Source organism: Fusarium mangiferae (genome assembly GCF_900044065.1).
Source record: "Fusarium mangiferae strain MRC7560 genome assembly, contig: FMAN_scaffold002, whole genome shotgun sequence".
NCBI classification, from domain to species: Eukaryota; Fungi; Ascomycota; class Sordariomycetes; order Hypocreales; family Nectriaceae; genus Fusarium; species Fusarium mangiferae.
In genome coordinates, this window is record NW_024573922.1 from 3685752 (window position 1) to 3703724 (window position 17973).

At 50.9% G+C, this 17973-nt stretch overlaps 5 protein-coding genes across 5 annotated transcripts; 4 read left to right on the top strand and 1 right to left on the bottom strand.

Annotated features, from left to right (window-relative positions):
* Positions 1-1039: 1039 nt before the first annotated feature.
* FMAN_05457 (uncharacterized protein) lies at positions 1040-6594 on the top strand (the record flags this gene model as incomplete). The annotated part of the gene is made up of 5 exons (XM_041827882.1): positions 1040-1481; positions 1634-2446; positions 2612-2703; positions 2747-5415; positions 5460-6594. The coding sequence occupies 5 exons, from the start codon at positions 1040-1042 to the stop codon at positions 6592-6594; spliced, it is 5151 nt and encodes a 1716-aa protein (XP_041678801.1).
* A 625-nt stretch (positions 6595-7219) lies between these two features.
* FMAN_05456 (putative GTP cyclohydrolase I) lies at positions 7220-8348 on the bottom strand (the record flags this gene model as incomplete). The annotated part of the gene is made up of 4 exons (XM_041827883.1): positions 7220-7525; positions 7598-7636; positions 7687-7952; positions 8015-8348. The coding sequence occupies 4 exons, from the start codon at positions 8346-8348 to the stop codon at positions 7220-7222; spliced, it is 945 nt and encodes a 314-aa protein (XP_041678802.1).
* A 693-nt stretch (positions 8349-9041) lies between these two features.
* Positions 9042-10051, top strand: FMAN_05455 (uncharacterized protein; the record flags this gene model as incomplete). The annotated part of the gene is made up of 2 exons (XM_041827884.1): positions 9042-9632; positions 9680-10051. The coding sequence occupies 2 exons, from the start codon at positions 9042-9044 to the stop codon at positions 10049-10051; spliced, it is 963 nt and encodes a 320-aa protein (XP_041678803.1).
* Positions 10052-12034: 1983 nt separating this feature from the next.
* Positions 12035-12931, top strand: FMAN_05454 (uncharacterized protein; the record flags this gene model as incomplete). Its single annotated transcript, XM_041827885.1, has 2 exons — positions 12035-12049; positions 12140-12931. The coding sequence occupies 2 exons, from the start codon at positions 12035-12037 to the stop codon at positions 12929-12931; spliced, it is 807 nt and encodes a 268-aa protein (XP_041678804.1).
* Positions 12932-15829: 2898 nt separating this feature from the next.
* FMAN_05453 (uncharacterized protein) lies at positions 15830-17956 on the top strand (the record flags this gene model as incomplete). The annotated part of the gene is made up of 2 exons (XM_041827887.1): positions 15830-16129; positions 16169-17956. 2 exons carry the CDS (start codon positions 15830-15832, stop codon positions 17954-17956), a joined length of 2088 nt encoding a protein of 695 aa, XP_041678805.1.
* Between the last annotated feature and the right edge of the window lie 17 nt (positions 17957-17973).

Sequence of the window (17973 nt, forward strand, 5' to 3'; positions counted from 1 at the left end):
GTAATGGGGGCACCGGCCGGATGTCGTCGCTAGTGGGTCCGCCACATGAGTTTTCGGGGCCCTGTATCAGGACGGCGTTTTTGAGCGCTGAAACAGCCAACAAAGACTTGATTGGGAAGAAAAGGCATCGTTGGAACGCGATATAGTCGGTAATAAAAGAATAATGATACGATGGACATTTTAAAGTCGTAGTTGCCCAGAAAATTAACTGCATTTCTTGTACCTGCTGGTCCGAACCCACCGGCCCTGCCTCCGTACAGTCAGTGACAGAGAAGGCGGCGGGTACTTGTGCCTGGCGCCAGAATCGTGCTAAACAGAGGTACCTACCTGCCCGTCCAGTCCACTTTAGTCTTTGGCGTGCACTTACCAGGAACCTCCTGCCGCACCCTGGCCTGGGCTTCCTTCCCTTCACACCCTCGTCCCTTGTCCCTTCTGGGTTCCCTTTGTGTGTCTAGGTACCGTCCGTCCTTCGTCGCTCGCTCGCGCCTCCAAGATCTGGGATTCCCTCGACCCATTCCCACCTTCCCAACTTCCGTTCCCACTCACACCCTTCACCCTCTGCTCCTTCCTCACTCTTAATTCTTTCATTCAGCATCAACTGTCCCTAACAGAGCGGTTGACTGGTTGTTTCAAGCCATTACCACTACGAACATCAACTTTAGGGACTTGATTCGAAAGTCACGATAACTTCTGTGTGTTTTGCACAGCCGGCCTTTTTTATATCGACTTACTCGTGCGTATATCTCGTGTTAGTTGGAGATACTTCCTCGTACTCCCTTCCATGGTATCAATCAAGTACAACTCACCACTAACATTAGATTCTAGGTGCGAAGCTCGATATACATCGCCTTTTCAGTCATCATTCATACCTGGTTTCTCGTCGCGATTGAGACCTTGTGGCCTGCGATGCTGGTGAATTATTGACGACGGCCTGCCCGAGTATGAAGTCGACGTACGCCGCGTAATCGTAACGCTCGACCGATCCCAATCCGCTTCTCCTTATTAGTCGCCGCTCAACGCATCGTCGTCCGCTCTCACCATGGTGTCAGTGCCAACTGTTGGCGCCGCGGCTCCTGCAGCCACCCATAGCACGAATGCAAGCACGCGAAGCTCACCCAGTGCTCCCGCTGGCACCTCATCGAAACCGAAACCCAAGGTGAATTCTAATGGATATCACCCGATCAATCCACAGACACCTCTCAGCTCACTCACGAGTGCTCCGCTGGATCTGACCTCCGTCGAACGCCGCGGACAGCCAACCGCAGTCAGGGAACCAGTCGTCAAGCAGAGCCGTCCTCACGGTCTACAAGAAGCACCGACGTACCGCCCAACGGAAGAGGAATGGAAAGATCCTTTCGAATACCTACGGAAAATCACACCTGAAGCAAAGAATTTTGGCATCTGCAAGATCATTCCACCTGATTCCTGGAATCCAGACTTTGCCATTGACACTGAGGTGCGACAATCGGCGCATTCCCAGCGCGTTCAAGCTATCAATATGCGATAGCTGTCGGTTATTCGTGCTAATTATGTAGAAATTCCATTTTAGAACCCGAAAACAAGAGTTGAACTCGGTGGAAGGGAGTATGTGTTACTCATTTTGACCTTATTTCACTCGGCTCACATGTTGCAGGTACACGTGCCAACCTCACATATCTTGATGGGCTCTCAAAATTCCACAAACAACATGGCACCAATCTGCATCGCTTACCGTACGTGGACAAGAAACCGCTTGATCTTTATAGATTAAAGAAAGCAGTCGAGTCGAGGGGCGGCTTTGAAAAGGTTTGCAAGCACAAGAAATGGGCAGAAATTGGTCGCGATTTGGGCTATAGTGGGAAGATCATGTCCTCTCTTTCGACGTCGCTCAAAAACTCTTATCAACGATGGCTTTGTCCATACGAGGAGTACCTCCGACTCGCGAAACCCGGTGTTCACCAACAGCTGGAGCAAGAGTATGGTGGACCATTGACCCCGAGTCCTGCGCAAACTCCAGCTAAGCGATCAAATGTCAACACACCTCTCAGCATCCGAGGTGATTCCCCAGCGCGCAATGCTTCCGACGCACTCCAGGCCAACATCATTGGAGTGAAGAGGGAAACGGATGGCGACACGCCCATGCCCGATGCCATACCCTCTCAAGCTCCAACATCTGGTGGATTTACAGCAGTCAACTCGGGCGGGTTTACTCCCGCGAATGCTGGCTTCACAAGTGTCAATCGCAGTGTGACCAGTGAGCCAAAGAGCTTCACCCCTGACCCCAAGCGATTTGACAGCCCTGCCTCTTCAGCAAAGAACACTCCAGATAATCGGGCTTCAAGTTTAAAAGAAACAGCATTGAAGCGTCAACTTAGCTGCGAAAGCTCATCTGAATCGGCCAGAAAGGACATCGATATGGAGGATCCTGAAGCGGCTAGCGGTCGCCGCAGCAAGCGACTCAAGAAAGGTGAGTGATGACTGTTGGATTTCTCTTCCCTGCTGTCAATCCACGTTGTCGCAACGCAGAGCATTTCCGTTTCCGACTTGAGGAACATACGCAGGGATTTTAGCTGCGATGACCGATCCAGCTTTTCATTGGCTATATGATTATGGGCTGACATTTCTGTCGTAGATGCTGTCCCCACTGTGGCTGGATCGCACATGACGCCATTCCGTCCTTCAGTGCCCAGGATTCCGCGAGAAGAGCCACCACCACCAGGCGAGGTAAGTCAAGTCACCGTCAAAGGGGGATAAGCTGACTTTGTAGAAATGCGAAACTTGTGGTAATGGTGAAGATTCTGGCTCCCTACTGATTTGCGAGTCTTGCGACCACTCCTACCACCCAGCATGCCTCGACCCACCACTGAAACGGAAGCCGGATAACGAATGGAACTGCGCACGATGTCTGGTCGGAGATGGCCAGTTCGGGTTCGAGGAGGGAGGTCTTTACTCGCTAAAGCAGTTCCAGCAAAAGGCAAACGACTTCAAGCAGGGCTATTTTGAGAAGAAGATGCCATTCGACCACGAGCTCAACTGCCATCGACCTGTCACCGAGGAGGATGTTGAAACCGAGTTTTGGAGATTGGTTGCCGACCTGGAAGAGACGGTTGAGGTCGAGTACGGAGCCGATATCCATTGCACAACTCACGGTTCAGGATTTCCGACAGCAGAACGACACCCTCAAAACCCGTATGCGACTGATCCTTGGAACCTCAACGTTCTTCCCTTCCATCCTGAGAGTCTGTTCAGACATATCAAATCCGACATCTCTGGCATGACAGTTCCCTGGGTCTATGTTGGTATGATCTTTTCGACATTCTGCTGGCACAACGAGGATCACTATGCATACTCTGCCAACTACCAGCACCTTGGCGCAACCAAGACTTGGTACGGTATACCAGGCGAGGACGCTGAAAAGTTCGAGAACGCCATGAAGGAAGCCGTCCCAGAGTTGTTCGAGACTCAACCAGATCTACTCTTCCAGCTTGTCACGCTCTTGACCCCCGAACAATTGAAGAAAGCCGGAGTTCGCGTATACGCTCTGGACCAGAGAGCGGGTCAGCTCGTTATTACATTCCCGCAGGCTTACCACGCTGGTTTCAACCACGGATTCAACTTTAACGAGGCTGTCAACTTCGCCCCACACGACTGGGAACCTTTTGGACTGGCTGGTGTTGAGCGATTGCAACTCTTCCGCAGGCAACCATGCTTTTCTCACGATGAGCTTCTCTGGACCGCCGCGGAAAGTGCTGCAACAGGTCTAACCATTCAGACCGCAAAATGGCTAGCACCTGCCCTCGATCGCATACACAAACGAGAGTTGTATCAAAGGGAGCAATTTGTCGCGAGACATCTTGAAACAGCGCCTCATCACTGTAAAATAGGAGGAGGCAACGAAGATACATGTTCTTTGACACTTAAGATAGAAGACGAAGATGTCCAAGACGAAGACGAGCAGTGTTGCAGTTACTGCAAGGCTTTCTCGTACCTCTCCCGCTTCAAGTGCCTTCAGTCAGGCAAGGTTATTTGTCTGCTTCACGCAGGCTACCATGCTTGCTGTGATCTGCCCGAGCAAGCTCGATTCCAAGGCGAAGGACACATCCTTTTCTTCAGAAAAGCGGACGAAGACATGGGTGCGATCTACCGCAAGGTGATGGAGAAAGCACAAACTCCCGAGCTTTGGGAGGAAAAGTACGACAAACTACTTGAAGAAGAGGCAAGGCCGTCGCTCAAATCATTACGTGCTCTCCTCCATGAAGGCGAGCGCATTCCTTACACTCTCCCTTCATTTCCTGTGCTTCAGGATTTCGTCAATCGATGCAATGATTGGGTGGGAGAGGCAACAAACTTCATTGTAAGAAAGCAGCAAAACCGACACAAGAATGACAAAGCCTGGCAATCAAGCATGCGAAAATCGATCGGCAACTCTGAGCAGGACCAGAAAGAGAGAGAATCTCGGAATGTGTCAAACATCTATCGACTTCTCGATGAAGCCGAACACATTGGTTTTGACTGTCCAGAGATTTTCCAGCTTCAAGAGCGCGCCGAGGCTGTCAAACAATTCCAGACCACTGCAGCGCAGGCCTTGAGGAACACCTCCACCTTGTCACAGAAGACGGTCAAGGAACTCCTCGAAGAAGGGCGCGGCTTTAATGTGGACATTCCTGAGGTTGACCAATTGGTGAAGGTGCTAGAGCAGTCAGAATGGAATGAGAAGGCCTTCGCCAACCGAGGAGTGTATATGACTCTTCAAGAAGTCCAGGATCTTATTGAAGAAGGGTGCAAACTTGGCATTCCAACATACAACGACCATTTGACCTACTATCGCGACCAGATGCACGCTGGTCAGCAATGGGAGAAGAAAGCCAAGGAACTTATCGTTGCTGAGTTTGTCCACTACCCGCAGCTCGAAGCACTGTCGCGCCAAGTGCAGATCAACGTGCTTCCAGTTTCGCAGGAGACTCTGAGCGCAGTCGATCAGATCCTCCACAAGCAACGCGAAGCCCAGCGCCAGATAGTTTCATTATTGGACCGTTGTCGGCTCCCCGATTTGCATGATCGACCCAAGTATTCGGAAGTCGTAGAGATCCAGAAGAGATTGGAAGACCTTAACTCGAAACCCGATGGAACTCTTGAGCTCGAAAACGAACGCAAGCGCCACGAGGATTGGATGCGAAAAGGCAAGAAACTCTTCGGTAAATCCAACGCCCCTTTGCATATCCTCAAGAGTCATCTTGAGTATGTACTAGAGCGCAACATGGATTGCTTCGACATCGAAAACGACACGCCTCGAATGCCCGGGGAGCCAGTTTCAAGAGAGGTCAGCCCTGAGCAAGGATCCAGCAAATGGGACGAAAGTCGTTCCCGACAAGTCTTTTGTATTTGCAGAAGGGTCGAGGCAGGAATGATGATTGAGTGCGAGATGTGCCATGAATGGTAAGTTGTCACGAGAATGGCTTATACGTTACTAACTCCATTAGGTATCACTACAAATGTCTCAAGATTGCCCGTGGCAAGGTCAAGGAGGATGATAAGTATACTTGCCCGATCTGTGACTGGCGGATGAAGATTCCCCGAGATGCTTCGCGACCGAAGCTGGAGGAGCTGCTGGCCCTTGCTGAGGAAATGGCAACATTGCCCTTCCAACCTGAGGAAGAGGAGGTTCTCAACAAAATCATCGACAACGCACAGAATTTCCGAAACCATATTGCTAACTATTGCAACCCGTTATTGTCTACGGAAGCCGAGGCAGAGACGCAACGATTTTATCTGCGCAAGATTGAAGGGGCGGAGGTCTTGCTCACATACGAGACCAATTTCTTCCGCCAAGAACTCCATAAATGGTGCCCTGTGGCCCCTGAAGCGCCGCCGATCCAGGAGCAGTCCAGAAGTACACGAAAACCACGACCGACAAAACTACAGAAGATGTTGGTTGAGTACGGCGTTGACAATCCCGACGACTTGCCGGAGCACGCCCGAGGAAAGGCGAACAGTCTGCGCCGGAAGGCAGCCAACGCTGAAGCCGCAGCAGCGGCAGCCTCGCATTCTACGGGTGGAATTGGATCCGGGTATGGAGGGTCGGGATATTACCCACGTTCCGGTGAAGCTGGCAGCCCTAACAGCCACGGAGACCGTCGCGAATCGCAGTCCTCAGGCCATTCAAGAACCAATTCGGTGAGCCTGGGCAATGGAATGCATGCTGGGCCCCTCGGAGCTGGCGGTCCACAGCTGGTAGTTGACTACTCGTCAATGTCTTTGGAAGACAGAATTCTTCAAGGTCACGACGATGGTCTCAACTTCCAAACCGACGCTGAGAAGAGTAAAGCTTTGGAGATTCTTGCGAGGACCGAATTGGGCAGAAAACAAGCTGAGGCCATGTGGGGACCCAATGTTTGGGGAACCGGACGTGGATCCATTGAGAGACGCGTATCTAACCCGATGGACGAAGAAATGATCAAGCAGGAAGATGGTAACGTGGATCAGATGTTCAAGGAGATGACGAACCAAGACGAAGATGACGAGAAAAAGATCGATGCTGGGGGAGATGTCACCATGACCACAGCGTCCTTGGAAAAGGAGAGAAATGGGATGGACGCTCTTCTAGACGGGGAATGAGTTTGCAGGGGATGACAAGGGGTGATGGCGTTTTCGTTCGGTTCAAAAATACCAAGAAGGAAAAGGAGTCAGGTCGGGTCGGTTATGCCATTCGGTGTTTGTTCTTTGAGCTAAGTTTGTTTGTACGAGATCCATACAAGGGCGTCTGAGATGGGCAATTCAGAGAATACCACACCCTACAGGAGGGTTTACTGGTTTTCAGACCAGGTTATGTTATATAAACAATGGGCAGCTACGTTACGTTATTAATGAGATGATTTCATTCGAAGCTCTAAACATGGTTATGATATTCTCCAGGGCGTTGAGCCCGGACATCTAATGGGACAATGGCTAATAAACGCTCTACCCGCCTGTTTTCCTAGAAAATTTGATGACAACTTGGACCCGACCGAATTTGTTGAAGACATGGCCTCTTTCTTTCTTTTGTCCCAAAACCGCCCTTTGAAGGAGAACCTTTCCTGAACCGTAACGCCGAAAATGCAGACAAATCAATGGTGATGGTACTCAGTGCATGTCTCGTGAGATACACCCTACCTATACATGATGAATGTTCTTCATAGGCTTATCGTTTCCATCATAAGCATGTTGAAGATTGCTTCGGCCTTATATTGCGACCGTATACACTTTATCGGTTAATACCAATAAGGTTGAGGAACTCATTGCGCGTCTTGGACTTCTTCTCGAAGCAACCAAGGACACAGCTCGTGATGGTGCTGGTAGTAGTCTTTTCGACACCGCGCATCACCATGCACAGATGGCTCGACTCCATGACCACAGCGACGCCCTGGGGCTTGAGGATCTCCATGATGGCGTGGGCGACCTCCTTGGTGAGGCGTTCTTGGATCTGCAGGCGGCGGGCGAACATCTCTGCGATTCGGGGGAGCTTGGATAGGCCGATGACGGTCTCGTTGGGGATGTAGCCGATGTGCATCTGTGGGGAAAGGGGGAAAAAAGTCAGCTGTTTGTTTGATTTCTCGTGCGATTTCGGAGGAGGAGCGCAAACCTTGCCGGTGAATGGTACGAGATGATGCTCGCACAGAGACTGGGAATTGTTAGCTGTATGTTTGCAATTGAGTGACGAAAAGCACTTACAAAGATCTCAATGTCCTTGACAATGACCATTTCACTGTGTCCCTCTCGGAACAGAGCCTCGTTGACCATGGTTTCAATGTTGTCCTGGTATCCCTTGGTCAAGAAGAGCAGGGCCTTAGCGTAGCGCTCTGGAGTCTTGAGAAGACCCTCGCGATCGGGATCTTCACCGACACACTCTAGAATAGTGCGCACGGCACCGCTCATACGTTCCAATCGAGCAGCCTGCTGCTCCTCCGTCTCCTCTCTGCGCTCTCTCGTGCCACGACCTAGTACCATCAGTAAGCGCAACCACTACCAGCACCACCGATCAACCAAGGTAAAAACATACTGGGTCGACTGAGCCCGTCAAAGTCAATGACAGGACTAGGAGATCTAATCTTCACCAGGGCGCCCTCTTCTTCAGGAACGCTCTGGGATGCAGCAGCGCGGCGCTTCCGGGGGAGAGGTTCATCGCGGGGATCTCGCGAAGCTTTGGCCAAGCTATTGCGACGCTGAGCGAAAGCGCTGGGCTTTGCGCCATTGACAGCGACAGCGTCGCCGTTCTTCCTCTTCTTCTCCTTGCGCTCGCGGCGGCGCCTGCGGGAGTCGTCGCTGCTGGACGAGGAGCCCGAGATGCTTGCGACGTCGTGGGATCTCTTCTTTCCGTCTTCGGAGGAAGGCATGGTGGCAATAAGAACTGGAGAAGAGTAAAAGGGAATTGAGATAGAGCGAGAGAAGATGATGATTGAGGAGAAAGAGGGGAAATAAGTACTAGGTATCCTTATGAGTCAAGAGAAAAAACAGGCGATGATTGACGACAAGACTCAAACAAGCCCAAAGCCAAACAGTACGGAAACCGAATTGTTTGAGTCAGGGTCCAAATGTCTCTCTCACGCCAGATGCAAGCCAATGACCGGATCCAAACGCCGAAAAAATTAGAGGGGCTCCACGGGATTCGCGGGGAATGGGCTTCTGCTGCAATTATTTTCTGCTTTATCTTATCAGTTACCTAGCACGAGCTGTTTTGACGTCAACGGCCTAGCAGCGTTTGTCTCAGTGGACAATGCCAGTACAAACGGTCGTTGGCGCCGTGGATCCGATCATGTGGATACGCACGTGACTGGACATCACGTCCGTTCGGAATAGCAGACGCGTTATGTGCCTGATGCTCCGGATCATCCTCCGAAAGCCGTGACGAAGAGAGACGCCATCTTGTGAACGACTTTGCGAAAAACGCCGATATCGATAATACGTATCTCTCTGGAAGAACGCCTTCTCGGAACACGTCGCTGTTGCTGTTGCTGCATCGCATTGCTTAGTCACAGCGCCTTTCATTTTCGAACCTCTCCCTTTCACCACATCTCGAGATCATCACCATGGCTTCTCCGCCCTACGCAACCTCTCCATCAGGAATGTCACCGCCCTACCCATCACCCGCTCAGATCCCCAACAAGAAGCGCCCATCAAACCTCGACGGCTCCGCGCCTCCCCACAAGCGCCGCAAGCCCTCCCAAACCTCCGTTTCAACCAGCTCGGCCGCGCATCCTCTCCGCCAAACGTCCTTCCCCCCCGAAGCACGATCCCCATTCCCGCGGTCTCCCTCCGTGGACGCTCAGTCGCATGTGAGCGGCAGCGCAGTCAGCACGACAGCCAGCGGAGCGCCTAAGAAGAAACGCGGCCGCAAGGCGAAGAACGCCAAGGCAGATGATGCTCGTGAACAGACACCGAGTCTTGTTGGAGGACGGGCGCCGACTGCTGTGAGCGGACAGGGTGGTGAGAAGGAAGATGACGATGAGGATGATGAGAAGGCTGAGATGGCGCTTGAGGATGTCGTGGCGAGAACGCAGGAGCAGAAGCAGGAGGAGATTCGACTGCGAGCTATGCTTGTTGAGGCTTTTGACTCTCAGCAGTATAACCGGTACGAGCTCTGGCGTGCAGCAAAATTGGCTGATAGTGTCGTCAAACGAGTATGTCATCTCTACGCAGAGCCAAGTCTTGATACTGACATTTATAGGTTGTCAACGCTACGGTTTCTCAGTCGGTTCCGCAGAACGTGAGCACAGCTGTGAAAGCCGTCGCCAAGCTCTTCGCTGGTGAGATCATCGAAGCCGCTCGCAATGTACAGGGAGAATGGATCCACGCAGGAGAGAAGCAAAGCGAACTACCTACGCCCCCCCCATCGACAAACGACGACCCTGCCGCCGCAGAGGAAGAGATTGATCTCAAGCGCGGTCCCCTCCGGCCTGATCATCTACGCGAGGCCTGGCGCCGCTACAGACTATCTGGAGAGAGCCGTGGTGTAGGTGTGCAGCAACTCTGGCATGCCCAGCAGGGCGATGGAGTTGAGCGCTTTTCGACCCGTACCGGGAAGCGACTTTTCAAGTAAGCTATGACAAATAACAGGCGGCTACGATAAGTATGAAGGAGACTGCGATGCAAGAAAAAGAGCGAGTCACGATGAGTGGAAAGGAGATTGCATAGGATGATCGCCAAGACATGGTCCAGATCAGTGACATAGACTTGACTTGGCAGTTGATGGAGATGGGGATGGAGATGAAGATTCTTTCAAGCGTAATAATGATACCCCCAAAAGTCCTGAAACCAAACAGGAAATAGAACTTTGTACAATACTACCCAAATCGAGAACATGAACGAGCAAATGCCAAGAAAGGTCGTTTATCGGAAATAACAATGACCCGAACGAATGAGTATTCCCAATCCCTTGACAAGTACCTTGTGACTCGTAAAAGACCGAAATTTGCTCATATTGATCCAGTGGGCTGATGTATTTCCACGTGGTTGATCGGGACTTGCGCAAATCACATACGAAACAAGTAAAGCTTTGCACGGCACAATTTATCCAGATTGACAAACCTTGTGTACGAAGTCGCGAATGACATTCAAGTGTTCCTGTGCCTTTTAGACCTTCGTATACTAGCCGCTCTAAACCCGGTAAATAAGGACTGCCGGCTGAGTCTGGGAGTGTGGGGAGCTAGCTAGCCAGCAGGAAAAGGATGTTGGCTGTAAGACGAAGCTCGGATTTAGCGCACGCCATTCAGCCAGACAGTGCCGGGGTGGTTGATGCTGATAGGGAGCAATTTCCGTGGAGTGGAATCATCTTGGATCGCTGATAATACAACGCTCGTACTTGGCCGGCGGTAATATCTATCTCATGAGACTTGCCAAGCGGGACCGCGGGGCATATGGGAAAGTCGGCACGTACACAGCCACTTTGTGCAAGTTGTAGCTGTTGAACAGTCTTGATCGATTGGAGCCAAGTCTTGGCTGCTGAGGTCTCGACTCTTGACCTTGACACTCTGACAGTGGGCTCCGCTTGTCTTGTCTATCGAGTGCGGAAACTCCTACGGGGTTTTTGTCGTTTGTAGGGAACTCCTTGGTCAGGCTGATCATTGATGGATGATGTATTCAGCCTCGGTTCAGCATGGCCAAGAACACCATGTCATCGTATGGTCAGCTCGTAAACCCAACAGATATTGTTTCGACGAAGGGGAATCCTTCAGTGACAGCTCCAACGCCCAAGGAGTTCAGACCTGGTCTTGGCAAACCTTGCAGGGCCTAGACTCATCAATCGACATTCTGTCCCTGAGCTCACCGACCCTGCAACAGTGGTCTCTCCTCCAAGGAGATTGGTCTCAAGCTTGCCCTTCATCACCTTAAATCGTCAACATCGCAGCTTAATCGGCTATGAGGAGCCGAGAGGCTGGCTTGGCGGTCGGCTGGACCGAAAGACCGTGGCGCAGCAGCTGCGAGCCCAGCAATGCGTTGAGAATTATGGGGCGCCTAGTCCTCTGGGCATCCCGCAATCAGAGACAGAGCTCCCTGTAGCTCCCTGTAACACTCGGGTCTTATTCAGTCAAGGGAGGTTAGGGCGGAAAACTCGACATGTGTATCCACCAGCTTCTGTCTGTAAGCAACGTTTCACAGGCAGCTTGCAATTTGAGTCTTTGCGTGATGTTGCCGGGTCGCTGTGAGATGCTGTAATTATTGTAGAAAGCTTCATGAAACTCTGGGTGCGTTAAGCTTTGGAGCTCCTCTCGAAAAAAGACCAATAAAGTCAACAGGTCTGATTGAGCAATGCAATGCACGAAGTCGTGATAGGGTTGCCATGGTTCAATATGTTTAAACATGACTGGCGCTAGCGTTCCTTGACATCGGCTGGATCTGCACCGTCAGGACATGGATCTTTCGCCAAGAAGTCAGTGCTTGGCCATCAACGCGCGTCCTGCTTGGCGAGTCAAACGGTACCTACAACAAGAAGAGCTCAAGTCTCATATGGGCTGGCTTTCGCCGCCATCATTGACGTAGCTTAGACTTTGGATCGGCATCCAGATGAACTGTATTTGCCAATATGACAGGAGGAAAGGTGAGTTCTGATCCTCATCTTGCTGGCCTTTGTCGCCAGCTTGGTTCGTCCTGTTTTGCAGTGTACTTGGTCTGACACATTCCCCTGCAGAAGGAGGGCTCGACCAACCCATCAGCTGTCCGGATTCGTGACAACCAACGACGGTCCCGTGCACGACACAAGGAGTATGTCGAAGGTCTGCAGAAGAAGCTTCAAGACTATGAGCGCCGAGGTGTTGAGGCGACGTTGGAGATGCAACAAGCAGCTCGCAGTGTTGCCGTCGAAAACTCACGCCTAAAAATCCTGCTGGGGTACCACGGCATCACTAATGAGGACGTTGAAAAGTTCTTGCAGAGCTTTCCAGACCAACCCGCTTCAGAAGCCGCAAAGGCAACGATTTCACAGTCAACATCTGGTCAACCACTTCTCGCCGCAGCACCAAAGATTCCTCTTCAACCTCTATCAAGAGGACACTCAGCAGAACCCCCGAGGTCCACGTTACCGCCTCCCCATATCGCACCAGAGAAGACGAGTACTCGGGATGTGGTGGACGCCGTCGTAGGGATCAAGAGAGACGCTCGTAAAGCTGGTCTGCCTAGTGGACCAACACTTCCTCTACCAGTGGAGCAGCGGCAACCGCTGTTGCAACCACGACCTCAACCGCCCATTCTGCCAGCGTTGCCAGCTCTCGTCCTCGGTCAGGGTAGGCCAGACTCCAATCCCCTCGATAAACTCTCAGTTCTTGCGACAGCGAGCGTACATCAAGAACCTGACAAGAACAAGCACCACCGCACGCATTCAAATGCCGATAGCCTTCGTGTACCGAGCCCGTCAATACTAGGGCAGAGTTCGCCAGCGTCGTCACGTACAACCCCCAGTCGGATAAGTTCGACATCTCCGTGAAGCCAGAAGAACGGGTACGGCTGGAACACAGCACAACAAGTATCCATACCAACGTACATATTTGACAGCACAGTCCATCGAGGGAATATGGTTAAGGAGTCTGGCAGCGAATTCGTAAAAAGAGATACCAAGAAGCGGAAGGAGAACGGAGTTTTTGAAGGCGTTGAGCTCACTGAACGACACCATGAAAGGTAGCTTTGCCTTTGCCTCGTTGGACGTTGGCCGGGCACTACCCGACACAACCACAGGCTAAAGATCTTCTCGACACCAGCCACGATGTCCAGAGAAGATGCACCAGGTTGATGTCAATGGTGCTCAATCCAGGATCAGAGCCGAAAACAGAACGAATGGAAGCAATGCTGCCATGGCGCAGACGTTGACACCGATCAGTCGCATTGGAAGAGTTTCGATACATGATTAACGATACAAGTCGCTGGCGAGATACGACAGATACCGAGTTTCGGAGTTGGGATAGATTAGGATGGGTTTCGGGTTGCCGTTGTCGAGAGAAGTGATGCAAAGGGTATCAATCGAGTCCGGGGGAGGCTGTGCATCTTGGCGATTGAAGTTGAAACCTTGACTGGCATGGCAAACTCTGGGCGTGAGATGCTCGGATATAAGTAGGGCTGTCTCTAGTCGCTCAGATGGGAGGCCGCCAGGTGGAGATATAAGCTTGCAAGGGCGGAAGACTCCAAGAAGGCGGGGAACATGGTTTAGCCGCGCGAGTTGGAGGGCGTCTCTCGAAGGTTGTTGGAGGAAGGATTCTCAACATCTTGGTGTGTTGAGGCGAACACGAGACAGAAGCAACAAGTAGCCACACGAATAAACGTCAAACAAACAGCAACTTCTTGAAAGCGTTAACCTCATCACCGTGAACAGTTTGTTTAGGGAGGCAACAAAACTCAGAACCGGCAAGACTTTGGTAAGATATCATGCACCTCGGGGACCGATTGAGGAGTTTATTTCCTAAGCAAAAGATGTCAGAACAAACTCCTCATATTCCCATAGTTTATGATAACTTACCTGAGACTTGCCTCGCAGGAGAAACCCCTTTCGGAGAAGTTCTCTTCTCGGCCACTGGTATTGGAGTCCTCCCAAGCCGAGAGAACCGGGATCCAGTTGTTGATCCACACCGGCGTCATATTGACCCATAGAACTGCAAGGTTGTTGGATGTTTGGAAATGAGATTAGATAGGAAGGGATTGATAATCTCTCGGCCGAGTGGGATATGACAGAGTTTGCTATCTTTTGCTGTGGCTGTGGCTGTCGGTGGTGGTTTGGTGCAAGTACGTTTCCGCGGAATTGTTGAATTTGGCAGGGGCTAAGCTGCAAGTGAACAAAGGGGCGTTGCCTGGTGCGCTCTGTGCTGAAATGAAAACTTGGCAAGAATTGGTGTAGTAGATCCAAGGTGAAGAAGGCCGGCGAAAAGATCGAAGAGGAGGAAGAATGAGTCGAAGAAGAGAAGTCGAGCAGAGAGCGCAGAGCGCAGAGAAGCAGGAAAAGGACATCCAGAGGGAAGGGAAGTGGGCGAGTGACCGTGTTCCTGCCTCGACGGGGACCAATCTGGGAAACCTGAGTAACAGAGTCTCTCATAAACAGACGAAAGAGAGGCGCCTTAGGAATGAAAAGAGAAGAATACAATTGAAGAAGAAGGACGCCAAATAGAAAAGTCGGTGATGTGGTCTTGGATGAGCCGCACTTGCAAGCATCAAATTCATGACGTCGTGGGGAGTATACCAATCGGTACACGCGGGTGACAGTCACCGTAGCTTCAGGCCCTGCCGGGGACCGGAAAGTGGGTGCTAACCCCTGTAAGCCACCGTAACGATCGCCATCTCATGCGTCGACAAGGGGGTCAAGACTCCGTGGGTGAGATTTTGGTGCATGATTGGTGGACTCGCTAGGGGACTCGCTTGGTTCAAATAAGCTTAATCGTCTCAAGGTGTGGCTTCGGGTTGTCATCCGGGCAAGGTTGAAAGGCTCTTGGCCTTGTTTCGTTGTGAAGGGTTGGAGATGAGGAAAGCCTTGTGCAGTTGTGCAGTTGTGCCATTGTTCAGTTGGGCCGGAGGGAGAGGCTTGTTCGTGTAAGTCGAGGCCAACAACAAATCAGTACAGGCACTCGCCTGACTGTTCGTCGTTATTATGACAGCCATGGATTTGAACCAAGGTACACAAAGTTCAAAAGACCAACGAACCAAAGGCCTTCGAAATCTCACTCGTAACGGTTTCGCGGGAGGGTTCGAAGTTTAAATGCTGCCGAGGGCTAAGATGGCCGCGCGGCCTCGCCAACAAGTTGGTTCCATAATTGGTGGTGGCAGTGCATCCAACCTACTAATCGCATTCAACGTCACTCATCCGCGGAAGCTTTACTTGTAGTAGAAAGGCCCTGGAAAAAAGTAGCCAGATGTGTTTCAAAGGAAATCCACGACTGAGTTGCCAATTGCACGGCTGTGCTCGGTGGCGGCACAGCTGTAGCTGATTGGGGTTGAGATTTGAGGTCATTGCCAGGCCCAGAAACACCAAGCAAAGTGATCAAAGTGAGTGCAGATGAACAAAATTATTGGGAGTTTTTGTTCGATTGTGTATGGTTCCTTGTTACCATAGTAAGCATTACTTGACCTGGGACAGTACAATCGTCATCCTGCCGCAAGTTCTTTCCTCGAGGCAGCGCCCAAAACAATTTTCATCTTCCTTCCTCACCAGGGCAAGGGATTAGAGGTAGCTTTCCAACACTGGCATGATACAGAAGACTTCGATCAAACACCGTCATTCTTTAATCCATCCATCCATCTTACACTCACTCTTTAAACCGTCCATCCATCTTGCACTAAGCGGCATCAATAACCCCCCGTTACATTCTATCACAACACATCTATTTTCTACCCAATTATCACAACCATGAACGCCCCTTGGAAGCTTGACGACATCGTCACATGGGCCATTGACGACAACGAAAACGAACGCCTGACCTTTGCTCATATCCAAGGACCTCCAGCTTCACGCAAAGCGATCAGACTACCAAAGAAAATCCTCGAATCGCCTCGAATTTTGGACCACCGCCGCACCATTATTATTCAGGTTCTTCCCGATTTCAAGAGGAATGTAGTGGTCGAAGGTCGAGGGTTTTGGTCACCGAACCATCAACTCAAGCCAGACCAACGTCAACCTAAGCTGAAGGTTGAGACATACCGCGAATCTGTAGAAAGTCTCGGTATTGGCTACCGGGAAAGAAAATAGGAGAAAATGCCCGACGCAGAGTCAGACCGAATAATCTTTCTCATCGAGGCTGACCCTGACTATTCGGCGGAATATGCCCTAGCATTGGCAAACATCACGACATTCGCCCTACGAAAAACAACTGCCCAACGTGCATTGCATATAAAGATTGCAACTGTATCGTGGGAAAGCATCCACCCAGTCACGAGACAGCTATTCCATCAATACTCTAGCCTCTTCACGGGTGTTTCCGAATTCTTACTTGCAAAATATGAACGCGAGCCAGCACAGCCCGTGATTCTCAAGGACATGCCCTCAGATCTGCTTAAGTATAGCACAGTGTCCAATGACTCTGGGACTATATGCCTGCGTTTTCGGGACGCAATGTATGATGCTGAGGACCAGGATGAAGGGAACAAGGTGCCATCGCAATGGGATCCTTGGCTCACAATGAGCACCACAAATGGGGACTATACTTCCTTTCCACCAGGCCTGAAACAGCCCGGACTCAAGCTACAAATGATTCACCTGAATGCAAACTCGAGAATAGAAGAACTCTTGCCCCCCTCCTACTCTGTCAGCATTTTTGCGAGTCCTACGGTCCGGCGAGTCATCTTCGATCGCCGCTCTCATCAGCTGTTGCATACATTTCTGTGGATCTCAGAGTCGGAAAAACTTCAGCAGTTGTCATGGCGTTATCGGTCCCAGAGTTATCATTCTCCCGATGTTCTATGCCTTGATCACTTCACCAAGCATCGCGCAACAGAACGTCGAATGAAAATCCGAAATGAACACGCCGAAGGGTTCATGGCTGCCCTCCTAGATTACACGCAATGGCATCCTACCATTTGGGACTTGCTGAAAATTGTTCGAAGGAAAGATGATGTTTTCACTCACATTGGTGATCGCTTTATCTTCCAAGGACTTACGCTGAGCGCAGAAGATAGACCCAAATTACCACCAAGATTAAATAACGCCCAGGCATTCTATTCTCTTTTGCCACAAATCAATTACGACTCGCGTATCGCCTATTTCCTCACCCTGGAATCAAGCCCCTTGATCGCCATGATGAGAGTACACTTTGCCGCGCTGTTAATGTCGGGAAACGAGTCTCTGGAACTGCTCCATATTCAGAGGCTTGACTCGGGAACTAAGACAGCCATACAAGAATGCTTAAAACGATGCTCTCTGGTATGCGACCCCGGCTCCTGGGTATATCGCAGCACTCTATGGGCAACCGCAGGCCTAGCGAGTATGATTGATGCCGATGACGGCGAGGATCGTGCCATGACCCCTTTGGCTGATGGTAGCATTCGGGTTGTCACACTTGCATCCGTATATTTGTCGCATTTCCGTCAGACCATCGACAGAATCTTACGCGCGAACGGAATGCAAGTAATGGAATTGGCCACCATTCGGGAATCCGTGAATTACGAAAACTACAGGCAGATATCCCGAGACCTGCTGCGCGCATATTCACACCAAGTGGCTTTTACATCTAAGCCTAGAAGGAAATTGAAAGAGGGAGAGTTGCCCTTGCTAAACGACTTTATGACAAAGAAAATTTTCAACCCCAACCTAAGTCTTGCGGTGATCGATTGGGACTATCTCTTCAGTCAAGAAAATACGGTATATGGTGTGTATACGCATTTGAGGCGTTTGGGAAACGGAGGGACCACTGTCTGTAACTGGACTTGGATTCCCAGTGGAGTATGGAACGAATTCCAAGGAGAAATGGAAAAGGTTCGCAAGATGAAGGGACCTAGGGATGAGAAGAATAGCGATGAGTTTTGGCAAACCAGATTTTGAACCACCTGGCTCAGGGG